This window comes from Prorops nasuta, unplaced genomic scaffold (assembly GCF_024137725.1).
Source record: "Prorops nasuta isolate Cenicafe-Biocafe unplaced genomic scaffold, Cenicafe_Pnas_1.2 PNAS00081, whole genome shotgun sequence".
In the NCBI taxonomy this organism is placed as follows: domain Eukaryota; kingdom Metazoa; phylum Arthropoda; class Insecta; order Hymenoptera; family Bethylidae; genus Prorops; species Prorops nasuta.
The window spans coordinates 100,650-123,934 of NW_027116878.1; the positions used below are offsets into that span (position 1 = coordinate 100,650).

Consider the following 23,285-nt stretch of genomic DNA (forward strand, 5'->3'; position numbering starts at 1 on the left):
CTGCTGTTTTTCAAAAGTAATGGAGCAGCAAAGGAGATGTTTACCAAGAAAGAAATGTCTCTGCGAAGAAAAAATATCTTGGATTACTTTTAAGTAGTAGGTATAAGGATAAGAGGTTTTCCCCCAGATTTAAAATGATATTTCCTCTATAAAATTGTAGACCATTTACCAAAAATTTAATTGCAGGAAAGAAGTGCATGGTATAAGTGAAAGGGAAATAGATTTAAGTAGCAGACAGTGTGAGATTAATTTGTATAGCTAAAAAGAATATATTTTAATTATACACACACACACACACATAGCATACAGAGAGGCGAGAGATATAAATATTAATAGCAACTATACATATAGCAAGCAAGATTTGATAAACGGTCAGTACAGTATGGCTATAAAAATGTTGGGCTTAAAATTAATCCTCGGACCAATGTGAAAGAAAATGCGAAGCTTGCGGATATGCGCGCGCGTCCGCGCTCGAATTATCAAGGAGCGTGTAGCAACGGTGTAGGAGTTGTTCCAAAGGGGAAGGAAGAGGTAGCGTGTTTCTACAAAAAGCATAGAAATATACTTACGGGGATTTAACTGGTGGTGGATCTAGCTGGCGGCTCGCCAGCGCAGTTAACGTTCAGCTTCTCCAAAATATCATATCAACCACAACAAGATCGACCATCCATCGTTCATTCCTAAAAACGTCATGGCGCATCTACGATTCGACTATTTCCATCGGTTCCCCCAACTTACCCTATACATTTTTCCTGCCAATTCCAATGCATGCAAAATACCTTAAATATATATATTATCGATCAGCAGAACTTCTCTTCATCGCGATAATATATCCCTTTCCTACATATTCCTAATATATATATATAGTGTAAAATAATTATTAGAAAATCCAATGACCGGATGTGGATTTACTCATGGTGGCGGGGGGAGCTAATTTTGAGCAGTTCTCCGGGGGAAGGAAAGGAATAAGTTTCGAGGGTGGGGAGAACTCTCGCGCTGCCCGACGCCCGTGCCCGGCCCCGTGCCTGCCTGCTCGGCCTGCATGCGGGAAACGGCTCAAATATGGACGCGAGCTAACAGCTTGAAAGTTTTGGCACGCGGCCACATCCCACCTCTCTCTCTCTCTCTCTCTCTCTCTTTAAGAAGAGAAGACTAGCCGATATTGTGAAAAGACGTCCGCTTGGAATTTTTTACGTCAACCCAGCAAAGACGTTTAGTTAATTGACACTGATTCGTTAAACTACTCGTTAAAAATGTATATAACTATTATAGAAATTATTGCTACGCGTCTCTCTCGCGATCGCCTTATGAAAATGAAGCGCGTCGTGCTCTTGTCCACGTGTTTTGCCAAGTGAAGCCCCCCGGAACTTTATACTTTTATAATATACATATATACATGTGTGTCGATGCGGCTCTTTGCCATACAACACTTGCAAGGTCATGCCATATGTCAGTCAAAGCAGTTGAATAAAATGTTTAAATTATTATTGTTTTGAAATTTCTCAGAGCTTTATTAACGATCCCTTAAAATAGTCATATTGCAATAATATGGCTATATGATGATTATAGCAGTTTTCATCGTGCGCACGAAATGCTGAAAAATGATTGAGATTCGAAGAGGGTAGACGCGTATGTATATACGTAGAGCGCGTAGCGAGAGTATAGGGAAAATTAATTTCCTTATCATGATTTACATTGCTAATTAGTAATGGCACTATAGGCTAACATATATATATATATATATATTGATCTTGCTGTATCCGTCCCTTTGTCAGAATGATCGATTCATTTGGGGAATTGGCAGGAGATCCTTCGTCAACAACGTTTATATACACGTCTACTCCATAAATTAAGCGTAAAGCTCTCTCTGCTGTAGAAGCAATACCCTTACTGCAGGCATTTACTTTTTCCACTATAATCTTTTAATTAATTTATTATAATTTATTCATGGAGCTCGCCAAGCTTCATCTGACATTCGCATTGGAAAAGTTGCCAACTGCACTCTCCTCCTCCTAGTCCAGCCTGCCAGTATCCTGATGCACATGACAATATAATATATCGTACAACAAAAATGGCGATAACCCGGAAAAACCGCATTACTCCATATCTATAGGTAATGTTTCCGTGAAATCTCTTTCTTCTTTTTCATTTCCTATATATATTTTTGTCCCGAGTGATTCACCTGTAGATTTGCAAAAAAAGCTAAAAAGACATCCGGTAGGTAATCATCCAAGTGGAAAAGCAAACATCATTTATAATCGCTGTATTTATATATGAGACTTTTTTTCATCTTTTATATTGCGCAATTACTTTCTAGTGTAAATGTTTTATTTATAAAACTTGGCCGATCCATTAATCTACGACATGTATACGTGATTGATGTTTCGTTTGGCAGTTTGAATAGTGGATCAAAAGCAAGATAGGTTATACGTATATGTGTGTTTAGAATTTACTTGATGTGATAATGAAATTTTTAGAGAACACTATTTTTTAAGTATCATGCAATTATCTTCTTTGCTAAATATATTATTTGGAAAGAAAAGTATGCGTATACGATTAATGATTATTTGCGCGATAAACGTTTAGCTTCATATAGAGACTGGCTCACTCGAAACACCCTACCTACGCAGTTTGCAAACTTTTGATTTATCCAGGCGTGATTTCATTTCGCAACATTTAAGGTGGTTAGATTTAATTATGCTGCGTCGCTACATTAACCGTATAAGCCATTCCGCGTGCCCTGTATACATTCAGCTCTCTCTCTCTCTCTCTCTCTCTCTCTCAACTAAAATCAAATTCAACCAACATAGCCAACTACCTGACAATTTCGAATCGTTTGCAAACTCTCATTCCATTGCGCTTTCTACCTCTAACGATTGTTTGATAAATTATAATATGAAGCGGCGCTCTTTCGCATAAATATATACTAGCAAATGTATACACAGGGGTTTTTAAAGAAAGATTAATTACTGTTAGAGCTGTAGAACAGGCATGCAGAAATATATTGTAACCTAAAAACACATAAGCTACAAGATAATAAGGCACAGTATAATTGATATATTATTCTTTAATTATTGAATAACTCTAAAACCTTCTATGTAATCCTTTTGCAATCTTCGAATAGTCTTTGTAAATATATAAAAAGTAAGAAAACATTAAAATGTCATTAAAAATTGTTAATTTATATTATACGCATGGATGCTTAATTTATCCACTTTAAATGACTTCAGGGATCCAAATGGATTAAATGAAAATTCATCCAAATATTACAAATTTTCTTGGAAATAATTAAACCTTACTAGTTTGCTTCTTCAATTTTAATTGGCACGGAATGTTAGAGCAATTTTTGATATAGTGTCATGCCTATAAATACGAACAAAAGACGTACTGCGGTAACTCTGATATACACCTGTTTTTCACTGTAATTTATATGAGAATGGTTTCTCGATACGGAAAATTTGGTAAAAAAGTGCGCGAGGTATATTTAATATTTTTCAATAGTATAAACAGTATAAGGTTTCTTCTGGTCAAAAATAAGAAAATCGATGGTATTAATAATAGAGGAGAAGCGCGTAGTTGTAATTGATAAAATACGAAATCTTTTGAGAAAGAAATACGAGGAAAAATATTATAATTTTTAGCACTCTTTTTGCTGCAATTGAAAAATAAACAAGTTACACCGTTAATCACTCGATCCGGCAAGCCAGTTCTTTGAATTGCAGATCCAAGATTATGAAATATTTTAATTATAGTTGTAACAAATTGAAGCCTGTGCAGCTCTAGCGGAGAGAGTTCTCTGGAAACTTTATAAGATTTCACCTTAACGAGTTGACGAAGGAAGCAAATATAGTACCTATATAGACGATGAATTGAATGACAAAGAAAGTTTAATTGTAAAAAGGTACACTGCAACTGTAATTGTAAGCTGCTAAAAGATAGGGATAGGGTAAATCTCGACAAGTTTTCTTTGATCGTGTCGCGCCACGTCGCGTCGCGTCGCGTCATCGTCCGACCAAGCGTGCACTATTTCTACTGCAAATGACAAAATCACCATGCGGTGGAAAGTGCGTCTTATGAAATTTCCTTAACAGCGTTAAACGTATTAATAACACTTTCCATCATTACTTGCAGAATTCTGTTGGTAAAGTGAAATTCTCATGTATTATTACTATTATTTAGTATATAGCAAAGTAAACTTGGCAGCAATCATTTGAGAAAGTCTGTTGAAAAACAAGTATAATATAATTATTCAATTATTTTTTCAAACTATTTAATTCTCGCGCATATATACGAGTAGAATAAAATAATAATTAATCGAGCTGCTGGGATGAGCAGAAAAATAAGTTATCTCAACGTATCCCGTTTCGCCATGCATGCGCATTTATCCCTAAAATTGTCAAAATGAAAATTGCCTTGCGCGTGAGACAATGATCGAAAATCAATAGGTTAACCCTTAAATTATGCATCGAAGGGACTTTCTCAGCAGAGATTTGCAATTGTAAATGAATAGACAAACAATTGTGTGTGTTACAAATGGTTATATATATTTCACTCTATATTACAAAAAGAAAAGCCGACGGTACATGAGCGATTGTGAATTGAACGAACAACAATGTGAACTTTGCGTCGCGCGTCAGGCACCATACGTATCGGGGCACATTCGTGCAGGCTATAGTTAATTGTATTAGCCGCGCGCGCTCGAACAATTAAATCAATATATATATATATATATACGGCGAACATTTACTCAAACGTTAAACCTCCAGTTTCTATCTTAATACAATCAATATCTTCCGTGTTTCTTGATAAAACGGGGAAACAGCATTTTTCGTCCTAAACGATTATAATAAACATCGTCAGGTTTGTCGAAGGCTATACTATACATTACAATACCTATATATATATATATATATATATATATATAATAATATCATACATGTCTACGAAGAAAATATAAGAGCCGTCCAGTGTCGAAATATATATAAAACGTGAATAAACCTATATTGTTATTTTAATGATTCAATAGCGCTAAAGTGCATTTACAGTATTTACAATAAACAGGGTCCATGTTTGTGATTAAATAACGTTAAGCGCAACGAGCGCAGGCGATATCGGCTGATTCGGCCGACTCGGTTGCTAAATACCAAACGATTGTTAAACAGAATCGAAATCTTGTCGAAGAAAGCTCGCTTGATTATTATACTGAAAATATATAATCCATCGATACAATCGCGTTTATTATTGGTACTTTTATATGCATGAAAAAATATAATTTGTAAAATCTCAGGAGAAATGTGGCTTTTTCCATCAGGCATAAGATATGACGAATAAGAGGTGTGTGTGGTTGGAGCATGTCTTCCCTCGCACGCAACATGGACCCTGTAAGTGCAAAACATGCATTGCCCGTGGCAAACTTTGTCCAAGTAGTATATACCAAGTACTTATAACAAGCTTGCCACATGGTACACAGTCCCTTGATCGCTTACGGCCTTATCCTATGCTCGCTTCTCGCAACTGGCTTTCCTAACTCTAACCAGCTGTAATATTCTCTCCTATTAGTGTCTCGTATTATGATTTAAATTGTTCACGCACCACCGTCAGTAATCACCGGATGGGACGCAATCTGATCCTGCGGAAACTTCAAAAGACACAACCCAATTTCACAGAACCCATTAATTCACATAATTATATCTCTCTCTCTCTCTCTCTCTCTCTCTCTCTCTCTCTCTCTCTCTCTCTCTCTCACTCATCGTTCGAATTTTTTTTGTCCAGTTTAAAAAAAAAATAAACCAAAGGAAGAAATAAAAAAACATTTCTTTTCCCACCCCTCATTTGGAATAAAACGATTTAATCGAGACAACTACCGTATAAGTATATTGGTTACAATTCTTAAAAAAAAAATAATCTCCGTTTCACTAAAAGCGCCTCTTTTTCCAACTTTGCTGTTTGATTTTATGACGAATTCTTGATAGAGAGATAATACATTTATCGGTGAGAGAGAGAGAGAGAGAGACAGTTAATTTTAATATAACAGCTATTCACGTGTGGTATTTCCTTCATAAATATATAGTAATATTTTAATAGGTTTTCTACAATCAAGCTGTTTCATCTCGTCATCCTTCTTCGTTTAGTTATAGATGTACGCACTTGCGATACCGCAGACACTCCATTGTATTTCGACGCACGCATGATACAAGGAACTTTAAGAAGGACGCCAAGTGTGTACCGAGGGACATCGCTCGTCCCTCGAAAGGACAGAATATTTTTGGCAAATTGTTTTACAAACCTATAAACCTGTGCGCTTCAACAACTATAACTATACTCGCATACGTCTTTGTTAACCCTTAATATTCGACGCACATTCTTCTAATTCAAAATTCAACTTTCAACTTTTTCTAATTATGCTTCTTATTCCATCATTTTTGTCGATCGTCGAGTATTAATAGCTAATTGTAGATTTCTCATTTAACTAATTGGACATTGTCAAAGAAGATACGATTAACAATAGTAACAATAAAGGTTATATAGAATTTTCTTGAGATGCTGTGTTGCTGCGAGCTAGCGCTTACAATTAGTCAATTGGAAATTGCGCGGACGGCAAGGTAAAGTCGAAGACAAATTGGCGAATATAATGAGAGCCAGCCTTATTGGCGAGTGACACCTTCGATAGAAATTGTGCTTCTTTATAAGAGTATAGAGAGAAGGAAGTTTTTTTCTGCTTTCGATTCTCTGACGATGGTGCGTATTTTTCGAAGGGGACGGTGGACTGCAAATGGCTCGGTTTATGGACACAAACTAATTCCACCTGTGTCTAAATACATTAAGATATTAGTAGAGCAAAGCTTCACAGCACTTATCGTACCAAGCCTCCTTATCTTAAAAATAATTTAATAAATTTAAATTGCACATCGTGATAGTATATTATAATACTACATACATTGCTCGTAGAATGCACTTGTCTTATTCGTACAAACCAAGTATACTTATTAAAAAAATCTTATATTGTACAAAATTCGGTTAACCTAACGCGTATAACGCTACTTTATTAATAATGAAAAATATTGAAAGTATTCAATAATCTTAAACAAAAGGAAAAATTAATATATAAATAAATAATAAGAATATTGTGAAATATATTTATTTAAAACGTGTCTAATAAAGGATGGAATAGAGTGAGTTGTAAACAGTAAAGTATTTTAGACACAGGCGTTATGATCTTGTGACAATCACATGATCCAAATGTAATAGTGACAACTGATTCGTCAATTAATAATCGATGAACAATCGATAAATTCTCTGTGAGTACTCGCCCTTGACAGCAAGTTGAATACCAACAGCATTACATAGCCACTTCCGTCTGAAATCTTATTTATTGAAAAACAATTTTTATGTCAAGACAGACTCAATTTCCACAACGGCTTTTTCGAATCCTCGAACAAGTATCTTTCGGATAAAACAACTAAATCTTTGAGCAACGCTACCCTTGAAATCCTAGATTTCAGACAAAACCCCTATGTAATGTCGATATATATGCCTTCCCGTTAATTCGCGAACAATATTATAATAATTAATGTACAATTGCAATAATTTTAATCATAAAAAACAATAATACTAATAGCAATAATAACAGATTTCATTAAAGATGATCCAGGGCGATTCTATAATATTATATATAATATGCAATATTTAATGTATTTGCAGGATGTTCCATCGATCGAGTCAAATCACACAACTCTTGAAACATATTTTCATATAAAATAGGTCAAATTGTAAATTTACTTATCATACGATTATTAATTATTCGCATTAAACATTCTATGCAGCGAACGTCAAATCTACAAGTTTTAACCGATAATTCTCTTTTCAGTGATATAATTTATATGTATACAATGATAATTAGATTGCTAAGCAGTTAGTAGCTAACGATATATAGATTCATGACTAGTAAAGTGCTACCAAGTTCTATTATTTATCAAGTATAAATTTACTGCGCAAATCACGTAATTATAAAATGATAAGCTATAGGTTGGCATGGGAAATCGCCTTTATAATGTGTGCAAACATGTGAATATTAGTATATTGCGTGCATAAAATAATCGAACATCCTGCATAACATGCCGAGCACATACACTCTCTAATAAGATCGCAAAAGGAAATAGCACAAAATCGTTTTCACATCAATCGAAAACCAATTTTTACTCATCCTTCTGGACAAACATTATTATGATTTTATTATACCCTTTTACTCTTCACTATTTATTAGCACGACCCTTCGTACTATTGTATATAGAGCTGTGAAATGGACGCTCAATGAGATGAGGCTCCAATTTCCTCAACTTTGCTCAAATTTCCAATCTATTAAAATTATAAATATAAAATTTGTTCAAAGTTTCGTAGCTTCGACTACTGCACATTTTCGCCCACAGCTTTCAATCTTGAAGCTTACCGTTAAGACAATACGAAAGTCACATTGAGTTTTTTAAATATAGGATCCTTTTATTTTTATCATGTATACTTAATGTTGATCCGAAAGCTTTCCAAAACACTCTATTGATATACTAATTCGTCCAGGAGTTCGCGAGATTTAGTAATAGGTTTGTTCGTTTCAGCAACATTTCTTCTCATACCTTTGGTATTTCTGTCATTATAGTTTGTACAAGATGACATCATAAAAAGTGCACGAAATATAAAAAAATGCAGCGAATTTCAGCTAAACAAAGAATCTTATTATTTTTAAATAATTCTCGTATCTCGCTATGTGATGGTATGCATTATTATACAATATTCTTATTATTTTAAGAAATTGAATGTGAACAGTTTTCAAAAGTAAACTATATTAACGTTAGATTTATTAAAAAAATATGGTAAATAAATAGCAAAGATACTGAATTTATTAATTACGAGGAAATATCAATGGTCAAGAATTCACCTGCAGTATCATCACGAAATTCATTTCCCATGCATTTTCTCATCGGCTCCTATTGAATTAAACGATGTTATTCAATATGCACCGAAATAATTATGGATACAGTTTCGTCAATTCAACAGAATTCTACTACAAGTTAATAAATACGCCGAAGCATATTTAAATTTTACCTTTAACTTCCTAACATATAACTTTAATTCATAATCTAATTCTGCAAAGATTTATAACAAGGTATTTCTTACACTACACGTTTTTTTTCCAATTCGTTCTACTGTGACACATGCGTTCGCTAACTTTCATATTTACTTAAACGTTATACATTTGATGCAAACACCACGACTTATTAGTACTTTAGAAAAGTGTTTTGGGCAGTCCGTCAGACCAGTTACTGGAATAGTTGATAAAAAATAGTGCTCCCATTTATAGGACTCACGGGGTCCTTCGTATAATTTTAAATGCGAGCTTTTCAATATTAAATGCTACAATCTCAAATGCGCATTGGTTAAAGTTAAGAAACTTATATGTCTCCGAAACATAATATTTTTCATAATATTAATCGATTTTCAAATTTTTGCGATTTCAACGCTATTGGCGTTTTGTCCACTGCGGAAAGTACACAGATTAATAAATTTCGCTTTTTGACAACAGTTTTACAGTAGCAGGTGGTCAATCCACAAGAAATTTGTCGGAAAAATGCTTCTTTCTCTACGTACATTAACAAATAAAGAGGGTAGTTAATTTTTATCCCTTTATTCTTTAGAGCTGCGTCAATGTAAAATGAAAATTTTCGGCTAATATTAATTTCTATTATGCAACATGATATTAAAAACACAAGGAAACTCTTACGTTAAAAAGGATAAAAATATTTCGTCCTAAAAATAAAGTTAAAGAAATAAAATCTACTTAACGAGAATAAAATTGGTGATCAAGCTGTATCGAATATAGTATTACTAATGTTTAAGAGTTATTTTATAAATAGATATAAAAATTAGTAAGATCACTTTTTTCAAGCTGCCAATTGTGTTTTAAAGCCATGTTAGACCGATTACACGCCTATCAAGAGTTATGATAGTGTCTCGACGGCAGCACAAACACATTACATCTTTCGAAATACTACCTTCTCTTATGCATGTTTAGTCGTCCGGAAATGAACAATCGATTTATATTGACGAATATCGATTTTCAGGAGTCTTTTGAATATTCAATTTTAATACATTAAAAAACGATTTGAAATAAATCTGTGAACGTCAAGAATGATTGGACCAATCCTAAGACATTCACAATCAAGCATTCAATTTTGATGTAGACCAATTTAAGGTCTAATTTAAAACTTAATAAATACAAATGGCGATCACGTATAACTTATAGAAGTATATGGATAACGGAAGCTATATTATTATAATAATAAAAAAAAGAATTCTTAGTGTGAATCTTAACAAAAAGCATTGCAATTCACTGTTTTCTCATTGCAAAGTTATAAAGATGGGTTATAATAAAATTGTTAAGGAAAATTTACTAAAAACGTACGCTACAGACGACAATATTGTCTTGTCACAAAAATATATGTAATAATTTAATTCTACAATGAATCAAGTATAATAATTAGAGAATATCTTGCCCATAAGAAGACTACTTTGAATTATCGTTGGACTTTCTCTCTACTCAACTATAGTACTCCTCTACTTTGATTATAAATGCTACATTCTCGAGTAACGTCAATATTGTCTCTATAAGTTCAAAATGTTGTATTTCTTCTGTTTGTATAAAGAACGGGCTTTTTACTGATGTTCTTTACTTTAAAAATGTTTAATTTAATTTCCGGCCGCGCACAAATTTGAAAAAATAAAGACTAAAATAAAATAAATATAAAAATGTGAAATATATAATTGCAAGATTTAAAAAGATTAAAATATAACTTTGTAATAAAATACCAAAATATGCAAAAACAAATTTAAAGTGATCAAAATTTTGCAATTTCAACATTTGTTTGGTCAAACTGATCAATATCCCGACATCAATATTCTTCTACATACTTTAGGAATTTTAATTAACAATAGTGGTAACAAAAGGCAATGTTTCTAAAGGGTCCTATGACATGGAGCAGAAAAAGAAAACAAGAAAATGAATATTTCGAAGCTTCCCTAATATAAAAGAGATCATTTTAATGGTTAGGACGGCCGCGTTTTATTATATTATTCAATAACACACTTCTGCATATCGTCAATTAAATTAAAAATATTGTAATAAGAATTGTGCCAAAAAATGAAAATAAGTTTTCACGTTATGATCATTTTAATTGAAATCGTAGCGTCATAGTAAGCTCACCCTATTATTTGCCTCATGCATTACTTTCGACGCTAGTTCCCTAAAAGATCACACTAGAAAGCTGAAATGTTCAAATCCTTGTGTGTTTTAAAAGATTTTGCTCCACATCTTTATCATTTTCTAGAAGAAATCTCTGTTTACGTGAGGACGGTTCGTTTGTTGTGACAATCGTGGTCTACCTCGTCCATTTGCTCCTGTTAAGTTTCTTCTTGTATTTCGTAGTTCACGATCAACTTCATGCTGCTCCAGTTTCATTGTGAGCTCAAGTTTCTGCTGTACCGCTAGACGAAGAAGTTGATTTAACGTTTTCCTATCATCTTCTGCTACTGACAGCTGCCTTTGGAGTTCATCTACCTGCGTGACGTATTCCTCGCATCGGGCGGCAAATACAGATCGAAGACCTGAAGAGTCGATGGTTAGCACATTTTAATACAAGACAGACATTAAAAGAGGTAACGAGAAATAAATTTAGATTTTTATGTAATGAAGAAGATTCGATCAGTAAGAAATATGTTAAATGCAAATCATATAGCAACGGGACAATTTAAGTCGGTAGTCAACAATAGGATAGAGCAATCTGTGGAAATAGAGCACAGTATTAGCATCAATGTTAACATTAAAACTGCATCCAACAATGTTGTATTAATTGTTGATAAAAACATGAACATGCAAAGAAATTAGGCAATTTATTTAAAATTTACATTTTTAAAATAATCTCATAAATGCAATTTTATTTTATATTTCACAGAAATATTGAAACGGTCAAATAGACTGATTTGCTGTATATTATTAAAAGATTTACAATGTACTTACTTGAAAATGTTGCAGCGTTTTCTTTCAACATTCTTAGTTCATTTCTTAACTTCAACATAGTTTCATTAACAATGCTCTTCTCATTTTCGTATTTACTCTTTAAGTTGGTTAAAGCAACTTCAGCAGTGTTTTTATTTGACTTTAATACAGTTCTTAGAGTAGCTACTTGCTCACGCTTAGCTGACAATAATGCCTTTAGCCTTAAAACTTGCTCTTGTAAATCTGCTACCTCTGCCTTATTTTCGTTGACATTAGCTGTAGAAATTAATTATTGTGGTTAATCATACAGAAAATCGAGTCTTTCGTTCGATCAAACTTCTTAAAAAAAAAATAACCTACATTCACAAACATTACATATGGTAGACTGCGATCCCTTGATATTCGACAACTCGATTGTGTGCTCGACTGCACTTCGAAGATGCTTTATTTGATCCATTGCCGTTTCTATAAATTTGGCTATTTCCTTCGCCTTGCTAAGGCTCTCCAGATCTTTCACCATAACGTCCGATTTAAACAGCGCTCTACACCACTCTATCTTGTCGCTATCTTCCTCCTTTTCAGGAACAATTTTCTCATGATCCAGTACAACTCTGGATGGTGTTTCCCCATTTACTGTGCAGACGTGATGATATAATTGCGCCAGTTCATCCGAAATGATCTGTAAATCATTTTGAGCAGAATCCAGTGACCCACTAGCTTCAGCTGCGAGTTTTGAAAGAATGGAAACATCAGATTCCAGCTGCATGCTTCTCTGTTCGGTGTCTAAAAGCTGTAATGAGAAAAAGTTTTGTATTATGACATGATCCAAGTGAATTACTAATTATATGCGGCAATTAATATTTCTTGCAAATCTGGCAGATTTATTTTCAGCCGAAGAACTGTAATATCTGATGAAAATTGGACGATAAATATTCTGCAGTCGACTGCCGATTTTCAACCGAATATCGTGCAAAAGGACTCCGCGACTTTGACTCATGCTACGTTAGATTCAAGTGAAGTAAAGGAGATAGAATATTTCATGAATATTCCTTTAATTTCTAATTCTTAAGCACATTCTTTCTTTAAAGCCACGATGCATAGCAATTACAATCCGTACATGTATATTTGGAATAACTTGTGATAACATACTTGTAAATATTGTTAAATGTATTCGCAGATGGGCCTAGTATCAAAGAAATAGTGATAAAGTCGTCAGTAGCTGTAATGTTTTGTTAAAACATTAAAACGTGAAAAAGCAGAACTCGATATGCAGTTAGAACACTAAAAAGCACTATGTACGGATCGATAAAGAGCTGAAACAATGATTAGGAAATTTTTTGGTAAATACGTCAGAGGGGCCATGCGCTCCAATCTTTTCTCGACGAATTGCCTCTGTTGCAGGGATCTGAAATATCACAAGTTTTCGCCTTTACCTAAATATTTAAGGCTTTGCTGCAATAATTTTTTTTTTTCTTTTCTTTTAGGAATTACCGTAATATACCTTTCTGACCTCCTACACGTTAGCTTGACTATTAAATTATCAATAAAAGATAAATATTAGAATAATAAGCAGCTGCTTACCTTATTTCTAAGATTGGTCAATTCTATTCTCAGTTGATGGGTGGAGTCAGATATTGTTAATCCATCTTCTAGTTCTGCTAGGTCTTTTTGGAGTTGGGATACCTCACGAGCCGACATGGTACTCCATTGATGATATTGTGTAATAGCCTGCAAAAAGAGCGAATAATTTTGTGCTGCTTATAGTCTTAATGATTAGCGTTCTACACTATGCATAAACGGACCTGATTTAATTTATCTAGAGTGGCTTCCTCAGTTTGTTGCTCAGGTAACTTTGAATGTAAATGATGCAACGACTGAACATGAGCTGCCAATTGAACTATACGCGCAATAAATGCTTGTAGTTCTCCTTGACTCTTTTCAACAGTATACTGCGACTCACGCAAATTTTGAGTCAAATGCGCTTTTTCAGTCTCTGCCATCTCTAACTGCTTTTCCAATTTCTTCAGTTCGTTCAAATGAATTTCAGAGAACAAATCAACTTGTTTGCCTGTAGATGACCCAGCTTCTTGATTTTTTAAATCTGCTTCTATTCTACGTAATGCTGGTGAGTCATCCTCACCATCGCTACATATGGTTGGATCATCGGTAATTCCTCTTATAGAAAGAGCTAAATTATTAAGACTATAAATAGATTCACTATTTACACGTTGATCGAGCTCTTTTTTAAGAGCATATTTAGCTTCACGCTCAGCTTGCAAAGATTCTAATGCTTCCTCCATTTGCTTTTCAGCAATTTTTTTCAGATTTGCTAATTCTTCCACTTGGCCATTCAGGACTTCTACTTCTTCTGTTAATCTCCTAATTTCATGTTTGGCACCCTCAAATTCTACCTGGCTAGACCTCAAACCGGATACTTGTTTCTGTAATGAAATATTTTCATCCTCCAGCTCTGAGTAATCCTGCAGCAATCTCGTTTCACGAAACCTGCACTCTCTTAATTCTGTCCTCAAGGTTTTTCTTTCAGTTTCACCCTGCTGATGATCTTTTCCAATATCATCACGTTCCTGAATTGCATGATCCCGTTCGGCTTGCACCCTTTCTAATTCATGCCGCAGCTAAAAGGTATTATTGTGACATTACATCTAGTTTAAGAGGTGAAATAAAAAAATTATAAAATCCCTACCTGCTTAGTTTCATTCTCCAAATCTATGATTAATGTCTGCAAAGAAGTTTCTCTTGCAGCACTCTCATGAAGAAGGCTTTCCTCTTGCTCAATGCCGCTCTTTGTAGTCAATTTTGTTGTGGTTTGAAACTTGGCAAGTGCCTAAAAATAATATTACAAGATTGGAAAAAGCCTGGAAGCCTAGGATAAAAAGAATAACATTTGCATATGGTTTAAAGAGAATGAAAATATCTAGCCTGCATTTAACAGCAAGAATGTTAATTTGGATGGTATATAATAATGCAAAACAAGAACTAACTAGGAAAAACATATGTTAAGATAACTGGCTCAAAAAAAAGAATTTAGTTAAACCTCTTGTGTCATATCCAATTCATGTTTCGTGTTATCGTAGAGGGCCTCAAGATCGTTGAATTTCTGCTGTAAAGCCGATTTTTCTTCAAGCAATGCCAGACCATATTGGGCCGATTGGATTTTTTCCGTAGAGGCTAGATCCAATTCTCTCGAGAGTCTCTCGATTTCAGTCTTAAGGTCATCAATGGTAATCCCATCAGTAGTGGCCATTGTTATTGCTCACCTAGTTTTCAGAATTGAAAGGGGTTCCTGGCAAATTTCCTTACACGGCTCTCTTATGCCTACTCCTTAAATTCCACCTCGTCGTTACCGTAAATAAAATGTATCACCGGCTTCCACGATAATAGCCTTCGAATTCGAAGGCATTATTCTTGATTTTGTCGTGTTAATCTTACACACACGTGCCCACTTTCTAATCTTTAACCACTATCTTCACATCATCCAAAGAATACCTATTTTCGTATTCCTGACAGTTAGCAGACATATTACAGCAGACAGACACAGTGAGAACGTGAGATTGACCATGGACGGACGGGGGCTGTTGAATTGGGAGTGGAAGGGTGAAGGTGGGGAAACACAATGGTTATAGGCTAAACGCGTTAATACATATGTATAAGCCATAAGCGTTGTGTGTGTGACACGGTGCGAGGGTGGTGTGCGTGTACTGTGCACCACCTTGAAGCTTGGTGGAGGTGGAGGACAGATAAGAATTAAGAAGCGACAGCCAGTGCCGCCTGGTGCCGCCAGTAGCTGCAGGCAGTCAGACACAGTGAAGGTAGTCAACCATGTGTTGAAAGATTGTGGGAATTCAGAACCCCCACCTTGACTCCCTTTACACTTATCCAGCATAGGAAATTAGGAAATGAGGGTCATGTGGGGGCTCCGAATTCTCAAAATCTATCACAGCGCCAGAATGGCCAGGACGGACATAACTTAAACGTTTACGTAGGTGGCAAAATGTTAATTAAAAACTGAAAATCATGTTACCTCCTTTATATATAGTCATTTGAAAAAAGTGAAAAATCTAAGCTTTTAACAGTCTTCAATAAAATACTTTATCGCATATCTTTAAAGTCTATATAAATATACATCGCTGTGGGTATAGCAAAAATTCAGTTGCATGAAACTTGTACATGCATCGTTGATGCTCCATTACACACTTTCCACATTTCCAATATCCCTCCCGTTATATATTACTTTGCAATATTTCAGAGAACTCTCTTTATTCTCAATAATACTTTTTTATCCTGCTTTGTACCAATTATTTTATAATCAATTAGCTCATAGATATATATATATATATATATATATGTACCAATATTGATAAATTCATGCACACAGAGGAAGTATTTTTAAGAATAATTATTTCTTACATCAATTTTTGTCTCTCCCTCTTAACTACAAAGTTATTACAAAGCAAACTTCTTACGTCGGAGCTACATTCCTGCTAGTCAACGATTTAACTTTTATTTAGTAGGAGGTCAATATATAAATATACAGATATAAGTTTCAAACCAACAAACTTTTAATTTTGAATAACATTTTAATTTAGAGTTGAACCGAAATATTATAGGAATTTAATCCTTAAAATGATACGATTTATATGAATTTATCGATTTGGCATATAAGTTAAGCGGACAGATTGTGTGCCATATCATATATATATATATATATATATATATATATATATACACACACACAATAAAAATTTGGTTTGTACCATTTTAACGCAACTCAGTTATCCTCGATGAAATAATATCAGTAGTATCATACTTCTTCCAGTTTTTAAGATGATCCCATGCATTACTGAAAATAGAAAATTACCAATGAAAAAATATAAATAAAGCTTTAAACGAAGAAGCTATGTTTAAAATTTTATTGGATAATTAAGTCCAATGAATTTTTCTACTCTACTTATGTTAGGGTGAAAACCATAAAAGAAAAATACACATGTAGATTTTATTAGTAAATAATTTTCCCTTCTAATTAAAACATAAATAATACATGGAGTATATCGCATGGTATCATACATCAACCGCTTCTCCCGATATATGCGTAAGAGTGCAAATAAGAAACGTATATGATTAATTGGTAAGATCTACGATATCATAGGGAAAACAGAAAAAAAAACAAGATCTGACTTTTTTACCTCTCCGTACACATTCTATTTCAAAAATTCAGTTTAAAAACATAACTTCAAATACTCCGTAATCCTTTATTACTTTGTAGATTATTTTTTCCTCTTTATCCTCGTCGTCTTCGTTCTTTAAGTATTAGATTAGTTTAATATAAGTCGAGCTGTGACCGGATGACACCGGTCGAATTAATTCATACACTGTAACAGTCGTATTCTTTACAATATTCGTATGTAAGTCTTGTAGCAGAGACAAAAGCGCAGGTGCCCTAATCGCACTGATTTTTCAGCTCAACTAAACTCATGGTGCTATCAATGAACCTTTTGCATGCACTATCGTCATTATTATCATCATCAATGACACTTGGACTTTTTTCCCATCTAAATCTTATTATCGAACAACCTAATATGTTCATATGCCATAGAAAAAAGTTGAAATAAATTTCAGGCGTCGTCACGTACGCTAGAAAACGACACGATTTAAGAAATTTTGTGTATCCGCACTTTTTATAAGCCTGTGTTCAGTGAGAGCACCAGAGATGCATTGCGGTCCAATAGCGAAAAACAATTTGTGATCCTCCGAAACTCGTCATACACACTAGCGTATAGTGCACTATAGGGGGAAAAAAAAAAAAGAAAGAAAGAAAAAATAGAAACATGAGATCGAATTAATTAAGAGTCCCGAACGTTTGAGTGTATAAAATTGTTACAGGACACCTGAACTACGAATACAACGCACAGGACGTCCCTGTGCCACCAAAGGTCAGACACGCCTGGCTCCTTCCGAACATTAATACACATTGTCGCTGCTGGTAAAACCACTGACCTCTTAAACGCACAGGTTGTGCGAGTGAACCGTTATCCGCGGATTGTATGAAAGTTTACAAAAAAATAGAAAGAGAAATATATAACGAAATATTACGCGTTACACTCCACTCGCATGATGCGTACTTGCCTAAATCTATCTAGACTAAATTAGAATACATAAGCAGCGGCCTTGTAATTCAAATTCGAGTACCATAAGTTTCGCGGAACGAATCTCTACTAAAATCAGCGGACATAGCGAATTGCTTCGTTCCCAGATAATTCTGCACGTACTTACAAAAAATTGTGCTAAATTGTTAGAAAAAATGTTTTACACTTGCAGGTAATAATGTATGTTAAGAGTGTGTGCGTGTGTCATGTATGAATGGAGATGCATGATACGTGTACCTGTTACGTTTTGCTTTCTCGCCACCATGTCCAGAATCTCCCCAGGACATGACTTCACACGTGTTACAAAGTAATACAATTCTATCAGCCGTAGTCTACTAAGCAGGTACACACCACTTGATTTTCTCTAAATTCTGTGCTACATAAGTGGCACGTGTAATTTGTACCAAATACATAGCGAAAACTGCTGAGAACATTCATATCTACAAATTTCGTTTACTAACATATAAAAAAGATTGGTGCGGTACTCTGTACATGAAAATATATTTCTCGTGTGATGTATACAAATAAGTCATCGGAATTAGTCACCAGCAACGACCACAGTATATCTAGCTTTTTACAGTACAAAACACAGCTCCTGCACATACTTATGAGTTTATATGTATATACACATTCGCACGCATATATATATACATATATCTAGTAACGATGTATTTTACGAACATGTAAGGACATAGTAAGATTAACGGAGCCTCTTCCTTCTTGATAAGAACTCAATCGATGAGCAAACGATAGCGCATGTATCTTCTATCCCGCTCCACATGAATTTGTACGACTTTTCACACCGTTCCAACAAGTATAATTGAGGTTGTAGCAATATTGTTCATATAACGTAGTCTTTAAAATGGATTATGGGTATTACGCACGTATGTAAATCTCATGCAGTTTTTTTTTTCAGATTGATAAAAATTGTACGACTGAACAAAGCTTTCATCATTTTCGTTGTGGAATTTAAGGAAGTCAGAGAGTAGTGTATTTCTAGTCATATTATTCAATGGGATGAAAACGATAAAAAAAAAGATACACATTTACATTTTATTAGTTAATAATCTTCCCTTCTAACTGAAACATAAATAATACATGGAGTATACATGTATAAGCATACATGCATGACATTTTCAACGCAGAATTGACATTTAAAAATGTTTCTCTCCTTACTGAAAAACTCGAAATATAAAGTTTGCCATCTTGGCTGCAGATAGTCTAGTATGATAAACTATTGTTAACTATACATATATAGATCCAAAGTAAAAATAATGCTTAGCAGCCCTCATCACATCCTTACACATTAAAAAAATTAGCGTTACTAAATTTTACCTTTATGTATTCAGGGCCGACATGTTCACACGCTTCTTTCTTTTGCCGTTAGTTAAAAAAATTTATATACTTGATTCGGCTAGAGTCACGAGGGAGGACCGGATACAAGATGCGTGGATGTTAAAAAGGAACATATAGTCTGTCTCGCCATTGCTGTCGGAGTCATCGCATCTCTCATTTATCTTCTGATTAGAATGCATCAGTTCCTTCATTCAGTCATGTCCGTGTAAAATTTGTATTTCAACATTTGAACCGCGAACGATACTAGACACCGTTTATTAGGCTGATTAAAATACAGTGTTTATTTATACGTGGTTGTATACGTGACACGCTTATTTGTTATAACTTACTCCACTTTTCAAAAATCCATACATCTTGCACCTTAAAAAACTGCGTGTACGATACAATCCGAAATTTCAATGGTTCGGAGGATTTATGTCCTTATACTAATTCAATTGAATGTTTATCATATTGTTACATCATATAATGTACTGTATCCATGTTAATGTCCAATGTGTTTCATGTATAGGTGTGTTTCATGGGCGTGCGCGCTCGCGGCGCATGCTGGTGTAGTGTAACAGCAATAAAAACTTAAAGACATAAGAAACCCTTGCGAAGAGAACAACGGTGGGCATAGGGAAAGGATATTTTAAAGGGTTACGGGGAGTTGGTTCCGGGAGTTGGGCATGGAGAGATGGATATTCGAACGACTATGGCGAAACACGTGTTTAGCGGTTATACGCATCAACGAGACATACGTCCGCACATCCCTACCTAGCTACAATCCCCGGTAATGGCGCGCGCGACGGTAAACGGTTTGTCGTTATCGTTATGCGTGCGACAAGGATTCCAGTTGTCTCCTACTTTCTGTCATCCTGATCACACTCACGGCTTATGTGACCAGGCTTGCCACAAATGTAGCATGTCTTTCCTCCAGCTTCGGTGCAGTTACGAGCGATATGCCCCGTCTTGTTGCAATTGTAGCAGCTTTGCATCGAAAAGCGTCCGGAGTCATTACCTCCTTCTGGGCAGCTTCGCGCCATGTGTCCAGTTTTGTTACAATTGTAACAACTCATTTCTGGGCTCTATATCAATGATACAATTCATTAATGAATTTATTAAACAAAAGCCTGCAATTCTAAGCTATAAATATTTTTATATTACTATAAGCATCTTTATACAGGGATACGTAATAAGAAACCAACCTGCTGGCACTCTTTTGCAATATGACCAGCACCATTGCAACGATAGCAGAGATCTTGGTCCTCCTTACATTCTCTTGCGAAATGTCCAAACTGGTTGCATTTAAAGCATTTTTCTCGTCCTCTCCCAAAACCTCCATCACGATCACGTCCACGGTCTCCTCTGGCTCCTCCACCACCACCTTGTGGACACTCTCGGGCAAAATGACCCATTCGGTTACATTTATAGCAAGCGCTGGAACTCATGTTCTTAATATCTGAAAAGGTACATTCGAAAGGAAATGTTAATACCTCCAGATTGATATGCAAAACACTGCCAACGCAAATGAGATATTTGATGTTACATGAATGTATAATCTGGTTGCCGGTATAAATGAGGAGTTCTTCAAATGAAAGATTATAGATACACTTATAATAATGCATGAGAGAGTTTCTTAGATTCCGTCTGCTTGCAAAATATTATTACCAAATTAAAATAATAAAGCTAGGTTTCTTTAGAGATAGAAAAATAAAGAAACAAAGTAAAATGCACAAACATCTTCAATTTCATAGACAAAATCTAAAAATTCGATTATTAGGTTAATAATTATTTTTCAATTTTTCAAGCAAAGTATAAAATAATCACAGTAGGTACACTGATAACAAAATTTTGTACAGAAAAATTAATACTATCACACGCATATAAATGAGATAGTGTTTCATATATATGTAAATATGTTGAACTTGATAAATTGTTTCAGCATACAGCTATGATGAACGAAACTTAAGTCGTAAGGGATCGAAGTGGAGGCAAGAATGAAGCGTTATGGAATTCGAAAGAATCCCTAAATTTGAGGCGAAAAAGTGGCTTCGCCAAAGTTCGTAAAAGCGAAAATAAGGATGAAGGTACTAGTTGGAGCTCGAGTGCCCAAAGCTAGAGAGAGAAGCCGCAGAGTCGGAGGCCTATAGCTGCAGCAAGCAGATCAGGAATAAATATGGGGTATATAAAATGGCATCGTGCATCCGTTGGTTTCCAAAGGGGGTATTAAGCGTACACGTGTTGCGGTAAGCGTCCTACGTCGAATTTGCCGTTATGAATGGAAAGATTTTGATGCAAGATGCTCGGAATGTTGACAAAATATCGTATATCGATCGTAGAATAGATGGGAAAAGGATGAAAATGAGTTTTTCATCGTACAACGTGGCTTCCGCCCCCACTTTGCGGTGATGGTACGCACATACGCCACGGCGCGAAGATGGCATCCGAGTGACGCCGTACTGTAATGAGTTTCTTTTTCCATCCAACTAAGAAAGATATCAACGAAACAGCTCACTGGCCGACGATTTTTAACGAAGGGCTCGAAAATTTTTGAGGAATAGGAGTCAGGGAAGCCGGTTTCGATACCGGGAATAGAGGATCGCAATGGAATGGAACGCTAGATGCTTCGGTGTTTCAGCTTATAGACCACGTGTGGACTTCCATAGCGGCTCTAAGAACTCCTAGTATCGTCGCTGGATATATCGGAGAAAAATTTTAAACGGCAAATTAATAACTTACCTCTTGTACTCGGTGTACGCTCAGGATGTTTCTACCTTCTTTCCGACTTTGCCGATGCGTCCGGGACAATGAGGCCGCAGGAAGTACTGTTTTCCTGGGAAAACTCGAACCGATACTCGACCGGACGACTGCGGCGACCATTGACTACGAGTGGGAAGAACGGCCAATCGCCGCTGTGCTGCCCGCCAACTCCGGTCCTGTGTGACAACGAACGCCAGCTTCCCCCTCTACATCAACAAGATCCAAATTAATGTTTAAAAACCCTAACTTCCTCTTTTCTAAATTCCGTAATTATTATAAAAATTATCAACATCCTTCTCCCATAAATCAATTTAAATTATTCTGGAGAAGTATATTAATATAATCCTGGGTTATCTCGTTTAATCACGATAAAATTCCAATTGAGTCATCGCCACTGCGTTCGTCCTAAACGCTCATTGGTTGGTCGTGTATTGGATGTAGTTGTATGGTGATGCACCGTCACAACCAATCAAATTACAGTTGTTCTTAATACGGCTGAAATTATAATCCAATGAACTAGCTAATTCGATGTAAGGGTCGATACACATGTGCTACGACTTCCTAAAAATGCGTACATTGATAAATAATTAATTGTATATTACAATATAATGTTCGTAAATGTATTACTACTATTTAGGATCGTAGTTTAGCTGATTGCCGACATATCAAATATTTATCAAGGACTTTCTGCAACAATATACGGTGAAAATCACTGGACCAATGAGGTCTGTTTCGACAATGTTCCTTCCGACGACACATCTATTGACAAAATGACGATCAAAGAATGTTCATCGTTTACTTTGAAATAGTTCATGTTATTCTGCCCGCTCGCATTGATCCGTAGTCCGTCCATATGTACATAGTACCATCCGTAAGGTCGGAATTACAAGGCGCGTGGAACGACGCGCCTGGCTTGTGTGCAGTAAATAGTGAGTAGAACACGTTACGACTGTCGGTCGCGTCGTGTTCCTCTCACGGCTCTC

At 35.3% G+C, this 23,285-nt stretch overlaps 3 protein-coding genes across 4 annotated transcripts in view; all 3 read right to left on the reverse strand.

The window, feature by feature from the left end:
- Ptp36E (protein tyrosine phosphatase 36E) overlaps nt 1–689 on the reverse strand; it is an 82,845-nt gene extending 82,156 nt beyond the window's left edge. The window contains exon 1 of the mRNA XM_066745751.1: nt 570–689. The gene's annotated coding sequence lies outside the window, so the exon portion shown is untranslated. The remainder of the gene's footprint in view (nt 1–569) is intronic.
- Nucleotides 690–4,529: 3,840 nt separating this feature from the next.
- On the reverse strand, nt 4,530–15,959 carry BicD (protein bicaudal D). Of its 2 annotated transcripts, XM_066745758.1 has the most exons (8): nt 15,099–15,959; nt 14,748–14,888; nt 13,846–14,679; nt 13,625–13,771; nt 13,392–13,448; nt 12,404–12,833; nt 12,065–12,319; nt 4,530–11,652 (listed from the first exon to the last, which is right to left on the reverse strand). In XM_066745758.1, exons 1-8 carry the CDS (start codon nt 15,306–15,308, stop codon nt 11,372–11,374), a joined length of 2,355 nt encoding a protein of 784 aa, XP_066601855.1. In that variant the 5' UTR covers nt 15,309–15,959; the 3' UTR covers nt 4,530–11,371. The 2 variants fall into 2 exon arrangements, with proteins under 2 accessions (XP_066601855.1, XP_066601856.1); XM_066745759.1 differs by lacking the exon at nt 13,392–13,448.
- Nucleotides 15,960–19,246: 3,287 nt separating this feature from the next.
- Nucleotides 19,247–22,473, reverse strand: CNBP (CCHC-type zinc finger nucleic acid binding protein). The gene is made up of 3 exons (XM_066745760.1): nt 22,282–22,473; nt 20,748–21,001; nt 19,247–20,627 (listed from the first exon to the last, which is right to left on the reverse strand). The coding sequence occupies exons 2-3, from the start codon at nt 20,988–20,990 to the stop codon at nt 20,403–20,405; spliced, it is 468 nt and encodes a 155-aa protein (XP_066601857.1). The 5' UTR covers nt 20,991–21,001; nt 22,282–22,473; the 3' UTR covers nt 19,247–20,402.
- Between the last annotated feature and the right edge of the window lie 812 nt (nt 22,474–23,285).